The 24,585-nt window shown below is 36.6% G+C and overlaps 1 protein-coding gene across 1 annotated transcript in view; it reads right to left on the minus strand.

Moving 5' to 3' along the window:
* PTPN4 (protein tyrosine phosphatase non-receptor type 4) overlaps positions 1-24,585 on the minus strand; it is a 91,901-nt gene that overhangs the window by 8,806 nt on the left and 58,510 nt on the right. Inside the window, exons 12-22 of the mRNA XM_072341462.1 lie at positions 22,122-22,294; positions 18,108-18,176; positions 12,460-12,594; positions 11,380-11,538; positions 6,477-6,636; positions 4,499-4,582; positions 4,356-4,412; positions 3,130-3,286; positions 1,505-1,671; positions 340-430; positions 193-254 (exon numbers count right to left, since the gene is read on the minus strand). Coding sequence (XP_072197563.1) covers positions 193-254; positions 340-430; positions 1,505-1,671; positions 3,130-3,286; positions 4,356-4,412; positions 4,499-4,582; positions 6,477-6,636; positions 11,380-11,538; positions 12,460-12,594; positions 18,108-18,176; positions 22,122-22,294 — 1,314 coding nt within the window. The remainder of the gene's footprint in view (positions 1-192; positions 255-339; positions 431-1,504; positions 1,672-3,129; positions 3,287-4,355; positions 4,413-4,498; positions 4,583-6,476; positions 6,637-11,379; positions 11,539-12,459; positions 12,595-18,107; positions 18,177-22,121; positions 22,295-24,585) is intronic.

Here is a 24,585-nt window from a genome sequence, read left to right on the forward strand (position 1 = left end):
TTTCGATTTTGAAAGTACTTATCACAAAGCATTAGTAAATAAGTAAACCTACGGTACGTTTCAAACCATCCTATTACTGGTTTATTATTCTAGCCTGAGCTAAATTCACAGTGATTTTATTTATTGAAGTTCGCAATTGAAAAAATTGAAAATTACTTTATGTCAGAAGCAGTTTTTAGAAGCATTACTCACATTTATATAATTTGCATTGATGTAATCTTCATTACTTTTTAAAATAACCCGTGTAGCGTCATCTGAAAAAAATTTTTTTTAGACAAACGTTACTTATTTACTAACTGCAGTAAAATCCTTTGAGAACGCAAACACACAAATACTTACAAGGCGAAATGTCTCTGTATCTATTTTTGGAAATGTTTTGAGGTAATCTGGCACAAGACATTGTCATTCCAGGCTTCTTCCTATACAGTTGCTGAAGACAGGAAAAAAAAGAAAAAAGATGAGATCATAAGAGATGCAAAATACCTGTCACACACTGCCTTGAAATACATTTCGTAACATACATTATTGAACAAAGACAGCTTTAAGAAACAAGGAAATATTTTTCAAAACAAAGCACTATGAATTATTCTGTGTGATCATTTCAGCACATCCATACATCCCTTGTCTCAAAGATACACACTGAAGCCATTTATGGAACATCGTTTTGCAAAACTGTAACTTCCACTGGAGGAGCTTCTTGTCTAAACCTATGCAAGGTAATATATGAGGTGTGCATATTGCAAAATGGAGGTCCTATTCTAGGTTAAGAAGTACATGTTACCAAAGGCCTCAAGGAGTAACATTTTATCAATGCATGTTATAATACATAACTTCAGGTCTCTGATAAGGAATTCACACTGCTGTGTTTTATAAACCTAATCCTTCCTGCTTGTAGTCAGATGACCTCATACATTAAAGAAGATGGAATATTATCAAAGTACAAGTTAGTGTTAAAGAGAAAGGTACATGTATCAGTACCTTAGGAGACCACAGAAAGGTCACTGCTCTTATCAAATATGTCAAAAAAGTAACTGTTTATAAAGACTTCTGTTACACATAAGATTAGAGCTGTATTTTCCATTGGTTATTTTATATTTGCTCATTGAAATTGTTCATTAAATGTCAAAAGTTCAGCTGTCACAACCCTCTACATTGACTTTGGAAGGAGTGAAAGTCTGAGTATGGAACTGGATTTTTGGTATGCATTTTTCAGTCCTCATCCCTGTAGAAGTATTATATAACCATAGGACAGTCATAAAAAGTTGCAATCAAGCAATAAAGATATTAAAACTGACACAATTTTGAAGTGTATTTGAATCAGTTATTCTATGCTGCAACCCAAGGCTTGATTTTTAATTTTCTTTTCTCTGAGAATGTTAAATATCTTCCTAAAAGATGCTGACTATGCTGGAATTTGACTGAGATTTTCTGTGTTTGAAATGCTCGCTATCCCAAAAGACTCGGAACTTGCACACAGCTTAGCTACAGGTAATACAGTACTCACATCAAACTGAGCTAAAACTGTTCCAGTGATAAGCCCCTCTGCTAGCTGAATCATAGATTCCCTCAGAGCATTATCATCTTGATGGACACCATCAAGCGGAGATTTCTCAGGGATGTATTGGAAGTCAGGTTCGCTTTCCAGCTTCTCTTCCACAACATCATAGACAGCTGTAACAAATAAAGTTATGGAGGTTTTAGACAGATGTATTTAAGTAAAATTATAATACAATTAAAATTAAAATTTAATTAAATCATCAAAACAGGCATATTTCTCCTGTAGAAAAATTCACATTTATTATAACACTGATTTTAAACCCCACTAGCACAGGCAAGCAGGTTTTACTGACTACTACTACGCAGAACATAACTATTTTGTGGTTTAATTATTTTAAGTAGAAGTATTTCATCAACTGTTGAAATTTTTATCAAACCTCCTGTTTCCTCCTACCTGCTCCGGTGCAATCCTTAATCCCAGATGCACACAGTACACCTCTATAGTTATTACAGTTGTATTTATATTTTTTCAGTTCAAACAATTTATTCTTTTAGGCTTCGGATCATCACCAGAAAAAAAGGCACTGCTACATGCCATAATAACACAAAACAAATGCCACAAAATGCACTTGCTCTGTCTATAAACAAACTGAAAACCAACGTGAATCATCTACTATACATAACAAACATCCACTGTCAGAAAGCTCCTCTTTAACCAAAATCTCATGATCTTGAAGGAGAGATCTGGCAACTCCTAACTTCTACAACTTGAGTGTTTTTATCCAAAATACAAAGAGAGCCAACACAAGAGGATACTGATTTAATAAGCTGGTAAACAAAACTAATGATTTTATCTGAAAAAGATAGTAAGCATACAAAAACTGCAAGAAAACTTGTATGCAGAACAGGAGCATCTAACTTGGAAGCATTAATCAGTGAATACAGGAAAAATTGTTTATGAGGTTATATTACACGCTTGTCTAGTTTCAATCATTCTGATTGAGCATCGTTTATTTTTTATTTTGCCTTTCTTGTGCAACTGTATTATAACTGGGATGCAGAGTACAATTAAACCCAGTGACCACCTGCTGGCAATACTCCAAGAGTGTATGTCATGAACATACTGCTCAAGCTACTAATTTAGACTGCATCTTTAGCACTTCCTTCTATTAAGTCTCATCAAGTAGAAATCTAACCAGTTGTTCCGAATCAATTCAAGAACATATGGAGAGATTTTGCATATATGGAACTCCAGAGCCATTCAAACACTGGGTTATTGTTTCTTTCTTTGTGGCTTTTGCTTTTTTTTTTTTTTCCTCAAGGGAATAACGGGTAGCCCCAGAAACTGCATTCAATACGCATATAGATTCGTGGCCTCTTTTTTGGTTTAACATCAATGACAGTGACAGGAGGATTTAAATCAGCTATACCTAGACACACACAGCTCCTCAGAGTATGTGATCAATTAAAATTTGTACAGTAGGTTGTGTTGCTGCAGTTCATTAACAAGGGACATGAGTTCTTTCTAAGAGATAAGCATTCTATCTTAGGACACAAAATAGAAGATCAGCAAATTAAGACAAGGTGCCTTTTTTGTTTGTTTGCTTTTTGCTTTAGGTACAAATCACTCACCATTGGGTCGAACGAGGAGCACAAGTTCCCCTGAGTGCCTCTCACAGCTAGCTTTAATAAACATAACAACTTGATCGTGGGTATGTTCTGCTATATCCCTGCCATTGATCAGTACAACCTGGTCTCCTTCATTCAAACGAGGGACACACAGATCAGCCTGCAGTGTTTAAAAAAAAAAAAAAGTGTGTAAAATGAGCTGTTTCCAAATTATCACCTTAAAGCAGCAACTTTATCTATATTCATCTAACTTGAATTCTACAGCCAAGTTGCTATGGTTGCTGCATTGTATTCAGAAGATAGATCTGAGCGTTGCACAATACATGAGATGGTGCCATTCATTTGAACAAATTGATTTGTCACTGGGAAGAGACTGTCATCTTAACATATCTTCAGTAGCTGTTACTTTGTTCCTCCCATTAAAGTAGAAGGCTTGGTTGAGCTTCCCTGTCTGAATTTCACACAGGCAAACAAAAAAGCAGGATATTCTTATCTTAGAAGAGAGTAAATTGCCCAAATCAATTCCATAGGCTTAAATGCTTCAGTTATGAAATACTACAGTTGTAATGACAAAATTTAGGCAATGACCAAAGACAATGCACTAGCCTAAATAATCCCAGAAAGACAAACAAACTAATAAAGATAATAATACCACAGTTCTACCATGAAACGTAAGAACGTATTTTTTAAATGTTAGCAAAGAGATGGTCTGCTCTATCCTAAAAGGCAGAGCTGACTTCAATCAGCTGAAAACCAGGTCAGTATTTCTGGCAATCAACTGACAGAACATTGTGCCTACTGCGAAGACACTGCTGGTAGTCACCAAACACCAGTAACAACAGTCAGATCCGATGAATGATTCATGATGCCCAATTTTAAGCTAAGTCTTGGTTTTATTCAGCTCTGTGACTGTAATAAGAGGTGTCTGTGTTTGCTGTTTTAGTTATTTTTAACAGAAAAGTCCATGTGTAATTTCTACGGAATTATACTAATGCCTATACTAAAAATCAACAAGCGTAGGCAGTTTTAGGATGACAGCTCATGAAGCAGTGCATACTGAACATCTGCAGATCCAATTTTCTGGTGGCAAAATAAGCAATTTTACTGATTATTAAAGAATTTTTATTTTATTTATTGAATATGTTACAGTGACCTAAGAAATGATTACCAGTTTTGAGCACGTACTTAGAAGATAGACATAACAACTAGTTTGAATTTTGGTAACTTACAGGTGTTCCTGGAGCTACCCTGGACACTATTACTGGCATCTTCTGATCATAGCCACCCTTTAAAAACAAATTTCATTTTGTCATAAATCATAAAAGTCAGAAAATGAACTTAAGAAAAAAAAATAAAGAATAGGCATCTGTACCTTTACATTGAAGCCAAACCTTCCATTTTCATCTGGTTTCATTCTGATCATAACAAGATTGTCATGGGGAACACCACCATTGGGCTGGTAAAAGCAAACAACATATATATGTATTACTGTTGTTCCATGTTCAAAGTTATCATAGTCTTTGAGGATATTGTATATAGAATAATTTTTCCTTTTGATTCACAAAGTAATTGTTATTGGACACCTGAGAAAACATCAAATAACATCTTGCTTGCATTTTGCATAGAAGGATAAAAAGAATGATACACCTGAAATCCTGGACACTAAATTACAAGTGTGTTCTGTCAAAGCAAACTCAAATAAGAAACCATACTAGAACAGGCAAACAGGCTTCAAAAGGACCTAAGAAAAAACAAATTACTAAGTGGAAATATTTAAAATTCATCTTACTTAAGACTTCAGAGAAAAGCCTGCTGTAAAAATGTGACATATTATTACAAAAAGGAAAGAAGAAAATTGAGGGGTTTTTTTTTGTTTGTTTGTTTTTGTGTTTTTTTTTTTTCCCCCTAAGAAAAGCAATACGATGGTAGTAAGCAGGGATAAGTTCAGCAACAGAATCTTGGTTCTATATCTTGTCCTATTTTCTCCACAGTGCAGCATTAGATTTGTCAAGCTCTGACAATTTGAGTAGGTTTTTTTGGCTTATTTTATAAGAAAAACCTTGCCATGGGATCCACCAATGTGCTGGGGATGCTACTTGTGTAATCTGGCAAAATCAAATTATTGTCATTGAAGTGATTCTTAGTTTCTTCCTCATTACTATTATTTCACAAGTGGAATACCGCACAGTATTTTTAATAATGCTTCACATCCAAACCATAAAGACATAAGCTTCAATTTTCATTTTCAATGGTACCAACTACACAAAGTGTAAGATTCATATTCAAAAAAGCTGACTTGCTCTCACACATTTTGTGCTTTTGATTAAAGTACAAACACCCCACACCTTCCCATAACACATTCATAACAATAGAAAGGTACAAATTTGGGGAAGGAGAGGAAAGTAACAGCCTAAGATACGCTGATGAGAAAGTTATTGTTCATTCCGCACAAAAACCAAAGTGTAGCAAGAGTTGTGCCATTCCTCAGATAAAAAGAAAAGAATTATTACTTCTCACTTTAACAAGCAATTCTGTGGAACATTCTATGATGAAAAATCCAGAGAGAACACTACATCTCATCATTAACTTGTCTGACTGAAGAAACTCCTGACTCATCCATCTCAGGCTGGATGCTTAAGGACTGCTGGTGGAACAAAAAGCTGTCACTTCCATACTTGTTCTGCTAAAGTATGGGCTCTCCCTACTTAAATAGGCAAAAGAAATCCGACAGCTTAATGAAGTCTAAACTGTGAGGAGTTTATCCTTGAAATATTTGAGATGGAGCTACAGAAGAGACTTCAGTGGCACAGGAGCCTGAAGTACAACCTGGTTGGAAAAAAAAAAACCTAAAAATTTCTGATTTCACAAAATACAAGAGTCCTGCTGTTTTCCTCCTTCTGCAGGGCCCAAAATAAAAAGCAATCAGCAGACCAAATTATATCTTCAATTACAACAGTGTGCTGCCTTAAGAAGGGCAGCAGGAATGTAACTCATTGGACCTTAGCAAACAATCACAGTGACAAAGCATACAGAAAAAGCCATCTCATTCTGCAAAACCAACACAGCTGTGTGAGAACTAAAGCGAGTTCCAAAAAAACACTATTGAAAGTTATTTTTGTCCATCTGGTACAGATAACTGAATACCGGATGAACAGAGTAGCTGTTTTTCTAAACAGAACTTCACTGTGATTCAGGTAAGCATGAAAAGAAAGATTCTACGAAATGCTCTACGAAGAGCTGCAATGTAATGCACAAGCGTGGCACATCCCTGAAAGCAGAATCAAGTTTATAAGGAGTAGAATCATTCAGATAAAAAGCAGAATAATTAAACCGGATCTAAAAAAACTTACTGTGGACTTTTCAGGAGATGCAGGGACATCAAATGTTTCGTTGATGTGGTTATCCAGTTCTTGCTGTGAGTGTGAATGATGAATTTGGTTCCAACTGTTCTTTTTAAATTGTTTGGGTGGTAATGCAGGAGGCTGCCCATCTATAGGAGCTTCTTGAGATCTAAACACCAAAACACAACAAGTATGAAGTACGAATTATTAGATACTGACGGTGCTTTAAGGATTCCAAGTCAAATAAACAAACTGCTTAGAGAAATTACAAGTTGGAGACCTGAAAGTGTGTATATGTTTTCAGAATCTCAAAAATGTGCTGCTGTAGTTGAACAGGCTGGAAGTGTGGGTTTGGCAACGTTAGTAATTTTTTTCTTGAAAAGCAACTGTAAGCAACTGAACCAGTAAGTTTCACTTTTACGTGGCTGGTTTTTGTTTGTTTGTTTGTTTAAGAAAACCCTAAGATTCCAGCATGTTTAATGCTTACAAACCATAACATTCACCATATTTATGCTGTACGCTCCAGCTAAAAAATACCTATCTAAAAATACATAACAATTAAAGTGCTTTCCCCAATAAGACTTATTTTTTTAAAACAAATTAATGACTGAAAGTTACATCTTAAAAACAGACAACAGCATTAGAATGAAGTGCTCCCACAACAGTTTTTGGCCTCTGATCATGAAATAGAAGTGAAAATTCAAAACAATTCAATTGTCTACCTACAGCTTTTTGAAAAGCTGACTGGAAACAACAGCGTTAAGTTTTCCAATTCAAAATCACATACATATTTCATGGGATGTTTAGTTTTATTCCTCTCATGAACACATTCCCCTTTAAAACATGTGCAGTATTTTAATATTTGTAAGAATGGCATTTGTAACATGCATTTTTCAGTGAGTTTTAACACCGTTACTGAAAACGAAATGGCAGAAACTTCTATTTCTGTTTAGCTCTGCAAGCACTGTACTGCAGATTAACAAAGAAGTCCTGTGTTTACATGCAATATGGATAATTTCCTCTATTAGTCCCTTTGAAATAAAAGCTTAACTGTATAATTCGTATTACATAAATATATGATTCATCTTTCATTACCTGGCACTGTAGGTTTTTAGAGGCTCAAAAGGGCAGTTAGCACATAGCTCCCATTAACCTCCTCTGAATGCCAGTTTCTAACTACCAACACGGATACATGCTTTCCTCCCCAAGAACCACATTAAAAGATATTAAGTAATTTCATTACTTATGACAACAGCCCATTGAGACTAGTGGCAAATCCAAAAGCCACAAGGAATGAAGTTACCGGTTACAGCTAAACCTATGAGAATGCTACCACCAAAAGTGAGTGCTGCTCTTCTTCATCTGCTCCTCATGCCCCCTTCCCTGCATTGCTCCAGTGATCCTCCCTTGGCCAACCCAGCTCACCAAATAAGCCAAAGCTGTGATTTTTTGGACAAGCCTGGGTAGCTTGCTGCTGGTTCAACTAAGTGAACTGACTAATCTCAGGTGGAGGGAAGGAATGACACTCCCCCAGGCCATACATAGGACACTGTTCCTTATCAGCAAGCTGTAGCACTGACTCATACCAGAGAGCGCTGTTGTGTGAGGAGTGCTGCTATAGTTACTATTGGGCTTGCTGCAATAAACTGGTAGTGGAGGGAGACTCATTAGAAGAGAGTACAGCATTTCAAGTTGCTGCAAGTAGTAAAACCTAAGGCAGTAATGCATGAAATTCCATGCTGCAGAAAGCATCTCTGTGCAACAAAAGAAAGAACTCCAGCCACTTGTTTTGGAAATTAAAAACGAAAATTAAGATCAAGATTGTCTCAGAGATTTACAGTAAGCAATGAACATCTTCCAGGATGAGCGACAATGATGCGGGATAAGGAGCATTTCACTATAAAAAAATACATCCATTTTCCATTTCATTTGTTAAAATTTTAGGCCATTTTTTTTTAGAAAACAAAAACTCTAATAGGGTTCTTTTGGGAAAAACAATCCTAATATTATGTTAGGTGTTTTTGCTTAACCTCAACTTTTAGAAAATAAATGTATTTTGAGACACAACTATCTTGGGGAATTGACTAAAAAGTCGTTTTGTTGGTTTGTTTTTTTCAGAATAAGTAGTTTTTCTCAAGATAGTTTATTGGAAAGAGAATAATCTGATTGTCAACATCTGCAAAATGAATTTTTCAAGGCTGCTGTAAATTATTTAGACATTCACTCGCAAAGGTCACCCAGAGCTTTTCAGCTGCCCATGTATTTATACATTCAGGTCCGGGCGGCACAGGTTATTCATCCTTTTGAAGACAAGGGCAACATAGTTACATATCTGCCAGAAAACAATTACTCCTGAGAGTTCTAAACGGAATGAAAAAGGATGGAAAACCTTTGTGAAGACACAAAAGCATCCAGATGAAAGTAAAAGATAGAATCCTATGTTTGACTGGACGTCTGTACGTATGTCAGCAAACACAAATAAATTCCCAAAGAAAATACAAACTTATAGAAAAGATTTGAAAAGTTACTCAGATGAGCATTTTAGTAGAGGCAAGACAAGCGCTGTAATGTATTAGCATAATGAATTGTGAGAACTAACAATCAAGCCTTGGGCAAAAACTTCATTGCTTTGTGTTTGCCCAGTCAGCTTTGAATCTCCTTATGAATGCTCAGACAATGGCCATGAAAGCAGCCTGCTTGGCAGGCAAAGGAACTCTCTGTTACTGCATTCATCCATTTACATAATAATAGAATAACCCATAAAACCTCACACTGACAACCTCTGTGTATTTTTGTTACAGATATCCGGCCTGACCTTTTAATATATTAAGCAAACACTTCGTACCTATACCCATAAGGTTATTAAAATATACATTATGCGCCTTTAGAAGTTAAGCTTATCATTAACTCAATATGCTACGAGCAGAAAGATCTCAGTTCTGAATAACACATGTAGTTGAAGACAAAAAGACAGAATTAAAGACTGGATTATCTAAGCAAAAACCTCCTAAGACGCACTGGATCTCTAAGTTCTTTGGCTATATTGACTCCAAATCACCAGATCACTGTACTGACCGTCCAGGTTAGCTCCTCTTACTTTCTTTTGTATAAAAATTTGATCTATATATATGAATTTCCAATAACTTAGCAGATGCACTGCTTGAACCTGCTAACTCAGAAGGGCCAAAACGTTTAAGTAGTCGATTTTTGGATAACAAAATAGTTTTAATTATATGGTTAATACACATTTAATTACTCTACCACTTTTATTCATAAATGTAAAAGCTTTAACCAACACCATACCCTGAAACTTTCAGAAGACTCTTTGAGGATTCATATTTTGACAGTCAATATCCTTATTCTAAAAACTACCTCATGCAAAGTAATTACAGTGGGAGATTAAATTGCACTTTCAAACTTTTGAATAGGAAAAGCAATACTTTTTTTTTTTCTATTAGGGAATAAAAAACGTGCAGACCATGAAAAAGAACACCCATGGCTGCATAACTAATTTGCAAAAACACTTCCTCTCTTTTTAAGACTCATTTCTATGGTGACTCTCACAGGAAGTCAGGTATTAAATTAACAAATCCAAAGGACATTAAGGAACACATTTCACAACTTAATTTAGAATAAAGGCATATGAATAAAGGGATATTTTGGAACTTCACTTATTTTGCTGTTTAAATCTACCACTCAAGATTTTCTCTTAACTGACTTGATTGTCTTAGAAGGGAATGGATGTGACAGCACGGCTTCACTACAGCCAAATTCAAGCATGAAATGAGATTTACAAGTGTTCCAATTTTTGAGACTCCCTTGTCACACAAACAGGTTTCAAAATCCCATCAAGAAAAGGCAAATTCGTGGTATTAGGTAAAAATATTTTTTCCACGACAAGCAAATGATGGTCAAAGTCATAATTATTGCACCTTGTTAAAAATATACATATATATATATTGTCTTGTTTTACAAAAGCTTAGCAAAATGTTCATTCCATCCCCCTGCCCCAAATGATGTAAAGCTGTTGAAAAGGAAGGGATGGTCCAGTGATGGTTCTAAAAGCCCCAGATACGTTCCCAGATTATTTTTTCCTGAGATACGCCACTTTTCTTTTATTAAAAAGAAGCAATTGTGCATGCAGTGATTTGTACTTCTCAAATGGTTTTAAAACAATATGCACAATATCCTTTCGTACAGAGATTATACAAAAGTAGAACAATAAACTTAATTTGTTACCTGGTATAATAATTAATTTTTATTACAAATGAATTTATAGTCCACTAGATGGTAACTTTTCCGTCAAGAAAAGCTGCTGCATGAGAAAGGAAGATCTAAATTACACTTCTGAATTTAGCACACAGCTCTGCATTTCTCTTATTACTAAATAGTGCACATTCAGCTTACCAGGGAAAAACAGACAACAGAGCAAACTTAAAAACAAACAGATATTCTATAGCCATGGGCAATATAACATCAGTACATTATATGCAATGTAACAAAGTATACTGAGACCCTCAGAATGCTGGGGTACTAGGAAGGCATTTGTGGCTAACTTGCAAAGCTCAGATTTCTGTGCCTGGACAAAACAAGATTTCCAAACTCACGGGAATTCTAAACTTCCATCACAGAACAACACTCTTCATGTTCTGCTAAAAGCAAATTCTGCATCCACATCCGAACACAAATTGCCACATTTCAGCAATGGCAACTGTATGGCAAGGGGAAAGGAACGATAACCCTGCATCAGGAATATGTCAGACAGAGGTCTTCACTCCTGAATCATTTCATTTCTCATATGGCTTACACCAACAGTCCCTAACAACAGGCACCTTTTTAAACTCTCCCCCAACCCAAACATTTAAAACTAAATTCTTTATGGCAAAGATCCATAGCAATCAGTAGGACTTACGGTGATGATTCCAGTATTATGCTGTTAGCCTGGGTGGAAGATGGAGATCTGTGGTTCACAAACACTTCACTTGGTGAACTGTGAACTACATGGTCCACTAAATGTCCAACTGAGGAGGGTCGTAACCGAGCTCCTTCTTGAGTGAAGGCAGAGTTGCGACTAGAAGGGAAAACATAGTATTGCAATGTGAAAATAATTTGATTATTAACCTACACTTTTTACACCAATAGAAAAGATTAAGTTAGGGGAAAGTACAATAACAATCTTCTCGGTGCGAGCACATGTTTACATACATAATTCTATGAAACAGCTTGATGTTTCAAAGAAAACAACACTGAAACATTTATGTTGTCAGTTAAACATGTAACTTCATAACTTCCTGGATGGAAGTTTTCAAAAATTGTTTTCATAAATACTACTAAATGGCTCTGAAAGACAATGCTTACAATGAACAGGCTACAGGACAGACGGTCCACTCAGGGAAAGTTCATTAAGTTCTTTCATTAAGAGTAACATTTCATCGCCCACACTTACTACTAAAAAGAATCATAAGCATTAAATTTTTTATGTATAAATACGTACATACATCAATTTCTTCCAAAAGAAATAAGGGTTTTTTTTCCTGAACACGAGCCAGAAATCTCTAACAATGTGAGAAAGTGAGCTTTGAAAGGAATAAAAGGAGAAAAACTGACAGAAATAAATCCGCAAGTATATCTGATCAAGTAATTTCCCCAAAAACTTTAAGAATCAATTACTTCTAGAATATAATACAGATTTCTTTTTTTTTTTTCTATAGCCCAATGAATAATTTAGTTTTAACTATGCTTGATAAAACTCAGGCTCTCAGAGTAACATGCTATATTTTACACTTTTTATAGGTTGAGAGAAAAGTATTTAAAATTCACCCCACAGACGGTTTCTCATGTAGAGTTAAATGTTCCAAAGAGCTATTATTCAGCACACAACTTTGTGAAGTTCTTTTAATCTCCATAAAGCATTATTCCTTTCATTACACAAGTCTGTCCCTCACTTTAGAGGAAGACAGTCACTTCCAGGGAGAGATGTGACACTACTCACTGGTTTGGGGTTCCAGGTGGAGAACGTGATGGTAGGCTTTGGGTTTCTAACCTATCATCAGACAGCGAGTTCCTGCTCACTACTTCCCAGTCCATCCCACTCATCAATTTCCGTGCCAAGGGCTTACTGGGGGACCTTGGAAGAAGAAAGTAAAAGAAGAAAGATCAGAAATTATAAGAGGTGAGAACAGGATTATCTAAATTCCCCCACAACGGAATTCTGGATATTCAATCATAGGAAACCAAAATTCTATGGAAGAAGAGAAATGCAATAATGCAAAATTATATTTAGATATGCAGTGCTTTATTTTCCTCAATATTGTATTTCATTTTATCTACTTTGTAAACATCAGTGAAGCAGACACACAACACTGCTGGCTGGCAGGGAAGCAGGCAAGGCAGAAAAGGAATCTTTACCAGGCAATTCCAGTGCCTCAAAGAGAATCTGCCACAAACAGAACATTAACTGAAGGGCACGAACATAAGAAGTAGAAAAGCTCTAAGTAACAGAACCGTTCATTCATCTCAGAAAAATAAAATACTGGAAGTATCTGTCCAAAAAAACAACCCCTCCCAATGACTGTGAAGAACAGAAAGCAGGGTAATCATCACTACTGCAACGAAGCTGCTGGGCTTTACCCACTGCTCAGGCATTTTCATCGAGGTGACCTTCTTTCCAGTATGAGCTCTGACAACAATAAAGCTAACACAATCATCCTCTTTAATGTTGTTTCTGGGCAACTCTTGGGCTCCGTTTAGTTATGTACCAGAAACATCCTTCTGGTTAAATATTGTTATCTCCCCAGTATTTCTCAGAAGAAAGAAAGCCTTTTCTTCTCATTCTCTGCTTGTACCAGAACACACACTCTTCTCTTCTGCTGTTCCTTACATTTCTAACATTACACCCTCCGTCATTTCTTTCCCCCACTCCATACACCCGTATCAAAAAAATAACTTCTGCCTTTCTTGCCCTGTGGATAACAGTCACTGTTCCTCTTTATCTTCATCTTAACTTCATCACCTTCCAGATTTACTGAAAGTGCAAATCCAGAAAGAAGGAACCTTGAGAAAATAAGGAACTACTGACACAAAACTACTTACTGAAAACAAGAACTTCAGTTATGATTACATTTTTACTTCTCATAGAACTTAAGGTGTTGTCCCACATTGAATTTAAGCAGACTATCCTCAGAATTACCAAGAGCCTAAACTGAAAAGCAACCAAATATCATGTTGAATTATCTATCTTCACACACAGAAACACACATCTTATTTAATGCCAGCGCAGTCTGGAACTAAAGCAGTAGACATTTGGGTGTGAAGAGTTCTTAAGGATTTTTTTTTTTTTTAAACAATATTATTTTATATCTTCCCTCTGCCCCCAGGCAGTTCTGAACATGCACTGCATGCTATTTTGCTGTTCAGAAGACTTGGTAAATAACAGCTGACCAATTTCAGAGAGTCAAGCAATATAGGCTGCTCTAAATCCTGCCAAGTTAGGTCTTATTACATCTAAAATAAAATCTAGCAGTATATTGACAGTTGAAAACAGGCAAGTTATTTACTTCCTGGGGAATAAGACATTCAGATTCTTTGAATGCATCAACTGTACTTAAGGAGTACTAATTTGATCCAGAAGTAATTAGTTCAACATGAAGTCAATTAAACCAATATTCTCATTTACATAATTTGCTCTGAATGTGAGCAACTCAAACCACTTTCAAAATCTGAACAGTTAATATGAAACCAGCAAAACTGAAAGTCATATCTAATGTTATCGCTTCATTAATCTTTTACTAATCAAAGGCCATAATTAGCTAGACTTTTGCAAAGTAAGTTTGTAGCCAACACACTAGCACCAAAAGACAGCTCTACTAAGAGGTAAATTCTACTGATCAGAGAACTATCAAGGGGAAAATGCATATGAACATAACTAAATAAACTCAGGGCTGAAAATACAGTATTTTCTGACAGAGTGTAAAGGTACTTACGGAACCTTATTCATGTTCAGTGAAAAAACCCCAGTGGACTACAGGGAAATTTTGTGTCAGTTGTCTTTGTTTTGTTTTTAAACACACACAAACATTGAAAGGCACTTTTATTTCCTGAATGATACAGAATATAAACTATGAAGAAAGACATAGAAGTATGGGGACAAGGAAGAAACACATTTCCCCCTCCAATGTCATTTCTGACTGCTTCAAAAACAACTCACCCCACTGTACCTTCAGTCTGTCACTACAAGTTGAACAAACTTCCTCAATCTATGCAGCAAACGAGCACACATTTGAAATGAGAAAAGCATCACTTTCTTATCTATGTAATCCAGTGTTAGGAAAACTCACCTTTTTACTGTGGATAGGGTCTGATCTTTCAGAAACTGTATCAATACCACGACAAACAACTGCAACGTTTATCAGCAAAGGTTCGTTTCAATTATTTTATTAACAGCTCTAACCTCAGAGTCCCACCCACTCATGTTTGTTGCCTCTATTTCCTGTCTTTGCAGAAATTTCAAAGAAAAAGTTACCACACTGCAGCGCTAAACTTCTCAGTGCTGCGGCTTTTTGATACCAGTTCCCTCACCAACACTCAGAAATCTAACAGTAAGTTTTGAGTTTTTTTAATTAACATTTAAGATACATCGCAAAAATATTCCTGCAATTGTCTCTTCTATTACTTATTCCTTACGATATTCCAAATAACTCCCTTAAAGCATTGTGCAGATCGGGAGATGGGAGAAGGGAAAGGAGCCAGAAAAAAATGTTTGAAATGCTTTAATAAGCTTAGAGATTTTCAATTCTGCACTCATCCGCTTGCTCTGGGTGCTTCACTGAGCCCCATCACAAGGGGCTGCTACTTCACACAGAAAGCTGCTTTCAAATTTCATGGCAATTTTGGTTTATCTAAAAAGACACACCTAAAAACATCGGAAAAAGTCCTGCCTATCTGAGAAGGGGCAGAAACCAAAAACTTCACCAGCCCCCCCAAAATCAGAAATAGTCTTTGGAGCTGCAATACTACATCAAATGCAACAGAACAGCAGGTGGGGTGAAATTACATAACACAAGTAAAAAAATGCATGACACACAAGTGGTATTAGCTAGTGCTAAATCAACAAACAAAGCTCACGCTATCAAAGACAAAATGTGGTTCTGGATCCAATAGTGGAAATGCTAAATTCTTACATGAGGTGTCACAGAGAATGTGATTTGGGGAACTCAAGTAGAAATCTTAAATCACATCCGTCCCAAAAAAGAAATATAACGTGGATCCCTTGCTTTCCTTTGTATTTTGACAAGAAACACAGAGAAATAATTTCTCAGCAAAACCGGTAACTGCAGCTTCAGACAAAGAGGCTGAAACTACATACAAATCTGCAGAAATACCACAAAATGACGCGCAGGTTAAAGAAAGAGGAATTCAAATGTCCCAAATAAATGGATGGTTGAAACAATTAGATTGGATTGCTGGAAACAGAGGTTGCAAGTTCATGATAAAGAGTTTAGAAATGCAGACCAACTCAGATGCTCATACACTACCACAAAACACATACCAACAACCTCCTCTCATATCCAATAGATCCCACTGGGGCAGAACAAAATCAGAATATTTGCAAGGACTTTTCAATAGAGAGCAATGGAACCTCTTAATTCGTGACTTGATTCAACTTATTCACTTCTATTATCTACTTTCACTTTTATTATTCTCCTGGGAATCCTGATGGGTTTTTATGGATTGCAAACATTCTGCAACAAATGAGGCCAAGAAAATAGCTGTAAAAAAAGTTAAACAACTGCAACAAGAGTCTTCTAAATGCCGCAGTTAGTGCAGCATGAAATTGCGTAGTTGCCTCCAAAAAAAGTACTTATCATATCACATACTACACCCTTAGCAGTAATAACTCCATTCTAAAACAGATTTTAAGACATTTTTATGATTAAAAAAAAATAAATCTGTGAATATGACAAGAGTTGGTTTTAATTAAAATCCAGAGGGAAAAAAGAGATAAGCCTGGCAACTGTAGGTTAAAACTGCTTGATTTATTCATTTGTTGGGTAATTTTATTTCCATGCCTCTTTATATTCTGCTGGGTATACAAAGACCAGCTGATTGCTGCACATGGTAGTCACCATTTCCTATCTCAGAACAAATAGGTTCAAATAACATCTCAGTTTAACTCTAAGCATCATTCTTGTACAACAGAAGAATTTACAAGTTTGCTTAGAGCGTATTAGCTCAAATAGAGAGAAGCAGAGGGTAAAGGTAAACAGCTTTAGAAAAAATATTTTGAGAAAAACAGGAGCAGATTGAGAAAGGGAGGTTCCAGGATCAAAACCTGTGTCACACATGGAAAACCTTAAAAAGCAACATTTACCTTCCGCATGAATTCAGATGGGCTGAATGGTATTTCAGCCTGAAACTTAAAACGTTTAGTAGACAAGGAATTAAGGACAATGTTCTCAGCTTTAGCTTTTTGAACTGTACTTTGTTCTACAGACACTTCACATTTCTTGCTCTTTTCATGCTTTAAAATACTAGAAGTCTTCATAATGGAAAATTCAGGGAAGACAGGAGAGAAAAGTAGATCTCGGAAAGCTTTTCAAAGGTTCATTTATTACAGCGCACCGTTAAATTCAGTCTGCTCTGTGACAAATGCATATGTGAATCAGACATTTATCAGTCATCCACTTTACTAATCAGCCCAAAAGGTAACTGTGATGTATCTTTCTATCTAAAAGCAAGTGAAAAGTGCAATTAGAGAATACAAGAAAGTCAAGTATTTTATTAACTGAAGGAAAAAAAATAAAAAAGACTTGAGAAAACACCATTTGGTACTAGCCACAGGTTTCAATTTTAACCAGAGTATATATTACAAAAGACAAACAACTCCAACAGCACTTGTTTAGCTTTGATTCAAAGGGAAGAGAGTGCCATCTACTGAATAAGAATTTCTAAAATGAAGCAAACGTTCCTTACAACCAAGTAATGGCCCTTTCTCATCCCACTTCTTTGCAGGGAATTGCCAAGTTAAGAGTGCAGCATATATTACCTAGCTTTTAGCTGAGTCATAACTGTCCTTTACATAAATACAGAAGAACCTTGCGATTCTGAACTTCAGAGTTCCTTAATGGGTAACCATGTTAAAAGATATTCCTCACCTCAAAAAAAGTTTAAGCAGATAAAAAGCACAGAGGATGCTCCCTGCTTCTAAGGATTTATTTCTCCCCCAGTATCTACAGCAACAGCACACTTGCAGTCAAATTTTCTCATCATTCCAACACCCTACTGTGGCCATAGTGGTAAAACCTCTCATTCACTCAGACACTCACTGTTACTTACTCCAACGGAACTACATGTGTACAAAGGTTGTTATCAGGGATGAAACATTCAAATATTGAGTTAATGGCTAGAAGAACATTCTTTGCAATTAACACAGCACAAAGAGGGCAAATACATACAACTATTAAGGTAATTCTGATTTTCTTCCACTTCTGGTTGCCTGAATAAGGCATCTTCCCATACCAAAACTTAGTTCCTTGATACAACCAAGTCATGCCACCAGCAACAGTAGAACAATGACCCCATTACATCTTAAAATATACAAACAGAACACTTATTGATCCAGTACAAATGTAAATTGCTTACCTTGCAAATACCCTGTCTTTGTTTGCTCTTTCTTTGCCATACTGCACAGACTGGACCTCTGTTCTCCCACTGGAAAACAGAACAAAATCCATTAAATGCAACTATCTTAGGATAATAATTTCTTGCTCAGAACTGAAATATCAAGAAAAATTCTACTGCTCAACCAATTGCACTAGCAATTAGACATTATTTGGGAAAGTCTTTTTTCACAAAGTGTAACATAGACCAACTAACATGAAACATAACAAAGCCCTTTTCTCCTTTTATCTTATATCCAGAGCAACAAGCAAGTTCTGCTTGTATCTTTTGGATAATACTCTAGACTATCACCTTTCTGTCACAGGCACAATTAAAAGTAATGCACCTCCACTGTACTCCTCCTAAACTACTCCCTGAAATGTTATAAACCAAACAGCTGCAATCTAGTTCAGCAAATTATCATTAAGAAATATAGATCAGCACATCACATTTGCACTCTGCTTGCTCAAATGCAAAACTGGATCTTTCTGACTCTTCCTTTAAGACCAGGTGTCCTATGTCAAAACAAAGGCCCGATGTTCTATGATTATAATATTTCATAATTTCTGTTTTGAAAAACACTACAATATTTTTTAGAGTGCTTATCAGAAGTTGAGAATTGGTGCCTCAATACCAGCAGAACTGACTCTTTTCATTACTTCACATGCACGTCCTACAAAGACATTAATTCTTTTCTGCTCTTTTCTGTCCCTGACAGGGAACATATACAATGATAAAAAAATCAAAGAGTAATTAGTCATTTCCATATCCATATTATGTAATAAATACAACATCTGTTAGAAAACACAGAATAAGAAATTGGAACTAAATGGAAATATTCACTTAACCCAGATAATCCCCAATAGCAGCTGTTTTTAGGGAAGATTATAAAGCATGACTTCAACAAAAGATTCTTGTCTCCATTTAAAACTCCATACATAACTCCAGGTTACAGCAGGTCAGACCAGGGACCAACACTGGTCTAAGTTGTGATCAGTGGCAATCACAAGACTGAATCTGTTTTCTATGTGCTTTTTGGAATTAAAGTAGATTTCTAGGCTTTACAATATCCTTTTAGAAAGGATTTTCACCATTTGACTACCAAATGTGTGAATGCTGTAGAAATGGACCAACAGAAGTTCAGTGAAGGGAAATGCAAAGACCTGCCCTTAGGGAGGAACAACCCCAGCAACCGGCCAGGGGCCAAGTGGCTGCTGTGTCCAGTTCTGGGCAGCACAAAACACATAGACCTACTGGAGCAAGTCAAGCAAAGGGGCCATGAAGACATTTCTAAGTCTGGTGCATCTGATGTGGAGCAGCAGACAGACCTGAAACCTGGTATCTGATTCCAGCCACGAGAAGAAAAGACTCAGGGGAATCAAATCAGCCTGTATAAATAGCTGTCTGTTAGGGGATGTCAAAAAGTCAGCCAGATTCTTCTAAGGAGAGCTCAGTGACAGGATAAGAAGTAGAGGACACAAATTGAAACACAGGAAATTCAACTTAAGCAGAATTACAGTACAGAATACACAACACTGAAAACCTGACTGGGTAAAGTTCTAGGCCATCTGCTAACACAGACCCTGCTCCGAGCAGTGTGTTGTACAAAGTCCACAGCTGCTTTCCCAAACTCCATGATACTGCAATTCTATGACACTAAAAAGTCTTTCTTTTCAAAACTCCTGCCTAGTAACTTCTTGGGGTTTTGCATTTTTAACACTGACAAGCAGTAAGCCATTTGTATTTTCCTTAATCCTTTCAAATAACTGTAATGCCGTGTTTGCATTGACCCCTACTAATCATTATGTTTTCACAGATTTACCTAAAAGCTCCAAGACAGTTACTATTAGTTATCATTATGTTCCTCTTTTCACTCTGTACATACACACTGCATTTTTGAACATTCAACTTCAGCTGCCATTTTATTCCCTACTCATCCATCACTAATGTACCACCAAAACTCTGTAGTCAACTCAGGGTTTTTACTACAAAAACATATACAACTTTACTGGTAACTTCCCTTCAATATGAAGACTGGACCTACAATAACATTCAGTAAAACCCCTAGTGTTTCAGCCACTAAATTTGAAGCTTTGGTGAGGAATGCTTTAAGCACCACATTGAAAATCCATGGATAGCTTACAGAAGTAACAGTATAGAGAAGCTGATATTTTCACAAGTAGCTTTTCCCATTCTTTGCAGCAGTTTTGTTGTTTTTTTTTTAAACCTGCTCTGAAAATTGCTTCATTAGAAGCTTTTAGTCCAGTGTCAGATTGAATAATATAGTCAATAGTTGAACAATTTTGTATCCCTGACTTCTTTCAGAAATTGAGATAACTGTCCTGCCCTGGCAGTTTAAAATTTTGTTAGTTCCCTTTAATCATAGAAATGTTGGCTAGGAGGCTCCTGTCCAACTGTCTGCTAACAGTAAACCCTGTCTGGCCATGGCTTCAGTCTAGCCAAGATTTGAAAACATCCCAAAGGATAGATTCCACAGCCTTTCTGCGTAACTTGTTCCAGTAAAGAACGACTCTCTCTAAAAAATAAACAAAACCCAATGATCAGCTTGACTCTTGAAGGTAAAGAGGTGTGGCTGTTGCCCCTTGTTCTACCACCTGACATCACCCATGAGTTTGACTCCACCATTTCTGAATCTGACCTAGCAGTAGCTTTAGGCTTGCCTCTAAAGCCCTCACCTCAGCTTCCCCTTCAGATTAAACAAGCCCAGTGCCCTTAACCTCTCCTTGTGTGCCATGTTACTGCTATTATGCAGTCTCTAAACAAGCTCTCAAACTACTTGCACAAATTCTAGCCTTTTGGCTGCTTCATTAACTTTAATGACCTTCCTCATTTTTATAGTTTCCCTTTTCAGCTTACATTACCATAAGTTGAATGTCACCATCAAAGAGCTATTCTGTTAGCAACCACAATGATTCAAAATCTGCTCAGAAATGAAAAAGCTCCCCCAAATTCATGACAGTAACATTGAACCAAGTCTCAAACACTGTTTGGAATTGCAGAATGGTGTTTCTCAAATGGTTGCTGTGAATGTTGGTCAAAGAAACAGATGGCATAAAAATTCAGCCTGTGAATTACTTTCCTTCTTATACATTTATGCAATTCACAAGTGTAACAGAAATAGCCCATTATTGTGCTTTCTAGCTTTTCATCATCTCCCTTTGTACGTCACAGATACTGTTGCCATTCTAGACAGATGATTAGTAGTAGTCCCATTATTCTCTACTTTAGGCACAATTTAAACCACAGGCATTCTGCCTCACTTGAAGAGACAGTTAACTCAGTTACTTCACTCTTCTTTTATTTAAAGCATAAAACACTTTAAAAACCAATACCACGCACACAGTCATTACAATACAAATTATACCTGGGGATCACAGTTATGCCACTGCCATTCTCTGGACTTTCAAGCTTCTAGATTATTTATATAATTAAAAATAATCAACTTAATTCCATCCTTGTTTTTGAAACTCCTGCCCTTTGTGCAGAACTTATATGCCTTTTATCTTCATCTAAGACCTTATTTGTATGCATCTAGCTTAAATGGGCATTACTTGCACAAGTTTCTCTTGGCTGATTTTTATTTGATCTTTATTAAGGTCTGTTTTCTTGCTGCACACAGTGCCTGAGATCCATCACGTTTTCAAAACACAGATGAAACACTTAGAATTTGAGACTCCTAAAATAAATAAACAAACAGAATCCTGCAGGTAAGCAGGAAAAGAAACGCAGCCTGTGAGACAGATATCAGGTATTAACTTGATAATGACTGCTAATAATACAGTAATTGTATTTCCAAATTCTTCCAGAAAATTACTCATACTTGAAACCTACCCCAAGAAGGAAGATGAAGGAAGGCAGGATTCAGAAAGTATTTGAACTGACACGGCTTTTAGCACAAATTCAAGGTAACTGACTATCTTTACTAATGAGTTGCCTCATTATATTCTTCCACATATATTTCAAATCAGCACTTACCAGTACCGGAACTTTGAACCCAAAGTGAAATAATGTGCAAAAAAGTTCTTCTGAGGGGGGAGCGGTCTGTCCAATCGGAAGAACGTGTGATGTTCAACACAGGCTTTCCACAGATTCTTACATGCTCGGTAATTCACCATATTGAAGCCCAGTAACGTTTCTCTGGATTCATGCTAAAAGTGAGAGAAATGGGTTTCAGAAGAAAATTATTCCCAGTCACATTTTAAATCAAGATAAATACTGCTGCCTTTGCAATCTTTTTCCTTACAAAATTATGCTTTTTGATGTGGTTCTCTAATTTTACATTGACTGTATGTATCAGAAACTCTTAAAAACACCTTTAAGACTTTTCCTTTAAAGGCATTTTAATGGCTACAGCCCTTCTGCTCTTATCTTTACAAATGAGCTCATTCACAGGTGTGTTAAAACAAGTCTAGATAGGAAGAAATAGTCCCATAAGACAAAACCTAATCTATATTAATAAATTCCTGGGACTGAAGAACTCAAAAGGCAACAGTGCCTTACACTGCTTTTACTCAACAGCAAACTCTTTTTCCAAGGTAAGCTTTTGCACAACTGCTCTTCAAAATTTGTCAAGATACTGGAGAATTATGACTAATGGCTCAGAAAAACAATGCACTTATATGATGAGCTTAGAGCAAAGAATAAACTGAATTTTGAAACTGAACAGCAAATTCTGATTACCTATGGATGAAATGCAGTAAATAGGCAACAATGCAAAAAGTGAATACATACTTCAGTTTATAAGAGTTACATAGATAGCTCTTCCTAATTTCCACTTCCTAAGCATGGACAACTTTGTAAAATTATGGACTGCCTCAGCTAGGTTATGTGAAGGATATGTAGTTATATGAACTGATGACCAAGAATTTTCTTGTCATTCTCATAGCATTATAACTATGGGTTAGAGAAAATAAACAAAACAACCTATTGCTTCCCCTAGTTTACATTCCAGGGAATGAGCTGGTCTGATTTTCATGTCACCATCATCACCAGATCAGACATGAAGCATGAAGGAGGAGTTGGTAAGCATGATGAGAAGTAGCTGTGGTGACATCAGCTTAATTGTAATGCGAGACAGCACTTTCACAGGAACTTGGGGTGTCAGAGCTTTAAAGTTACTTCAACAATACTTTTATTCATAGCTTCTTAGGCTTTCATTGCAGTGTAGCCAGATCAGATTATCGAACCCTGCCCTTCGTCTCAGTTACAGCCAGGAATCAATCTTTAGGGTGAAGAAGGGTATAAGACACAGGCTGTTAAAGTGCACTAGTCCTCTTCATATCTGCCCTTCCAGGTTCTGTAAAATCCAAACACATCTTGGGCACTTGCAACTTCTCTTTGCTGGTGATTCTGTGGTGCAAGTCCTAGCTCTGCTGCTGATTAGCAGCAGGGTTTAGAGCAGCCCCTCTTTTCCATTAAGAACAATAGGCCTCAATCAATTTAGGCTCACCATCAGGTCCCAAGGCAACACTCGTTAATACCTACAGTATTTCAGTCAAAAGCACATAAAATATCACAAAGGTTATGCTGGAGTCTATGAGAACATTTTTATAGCACAAAGCTCAGGGAAGATGCTGAATGCTCTACGGTATGACATAGAGGTATTTCAAGGTTTTAAGTCTGTTGAGACAGCATTAGAAGACTACCTCAGGGAGTCACAGTTGGATTCTGTTCTGAAACGATTTTCCCACTAATTGTGCCCATGGTTCTTGTTAGAGAGAGGAAACCAGTTCGCTTGCTACAGAGGGGGAAGAGGGAAGCAGCTGGGATGCGGTAGAGGTGATCAGAGGCTTGGAGCCTGAGGGTGAAACCACTGGGGAGCCAAATACCATGTAAATTAATTTAAATCACAACCTTTAAAATGCACACTACGTGACAGGTTACCTACAGAATCTAAGAAAGAACACTGGAAGGAAAACTGCAAAATAAAGTCTAAGTTACGTTTGTGATGCCTTTTATTAAAAGGACAAAAAAAATAAACAAAAAATTATTATATTATATTAAATTATATTATATTATTAGAATCCCTCTTGCACACACAGCTTAGCCCTTGGATATTTGCCTTGGGTAGCAACATTCATTCAAACCCACTTTGCTTATTTTCAAGCAGAGACATAAAAGCAGATCTCTCACTGCTCAGGAGAAAAATCGGATTAAAAACATTCTCTAGTGAGTCTCCTTCACTTTGCCTAAACAAAGAAAACCCCCGGAACAAAGCAAAAACTCCCCACCCCCATCTCTCAGAGAACAAAGACTAACACTATAAACAGATGCACCAGAGCCTCAAGATACTCCTTTTTCCACAAACAGTGGACAGAAGTCCCGTGGATGCTTAAAATATAGTGAAGATTGTGCAGATGCATCAGATATTCATTAAAAAAAAAGGCAGACACATAGGTAGGATTAGGAAACAACTGGCAAGGCATCTAATGAATGCTGG

Source organism: Excalfactoria chinensis, chromosome 7 (genome assembly GCF_039878825.1).
Source record: "Excalfactoria chinensis isolate bCotChi1 chromosome 7, bCotChi1.hap2, whole genome shotgun sequence".
Taxonomy (NCBI): domain Eukaryota; kingdom Metazoa; phylum Chordata; class Aves; order Galliformes; family Phasianidae; genus Excalfactoria; species Excalfactoria chinensis.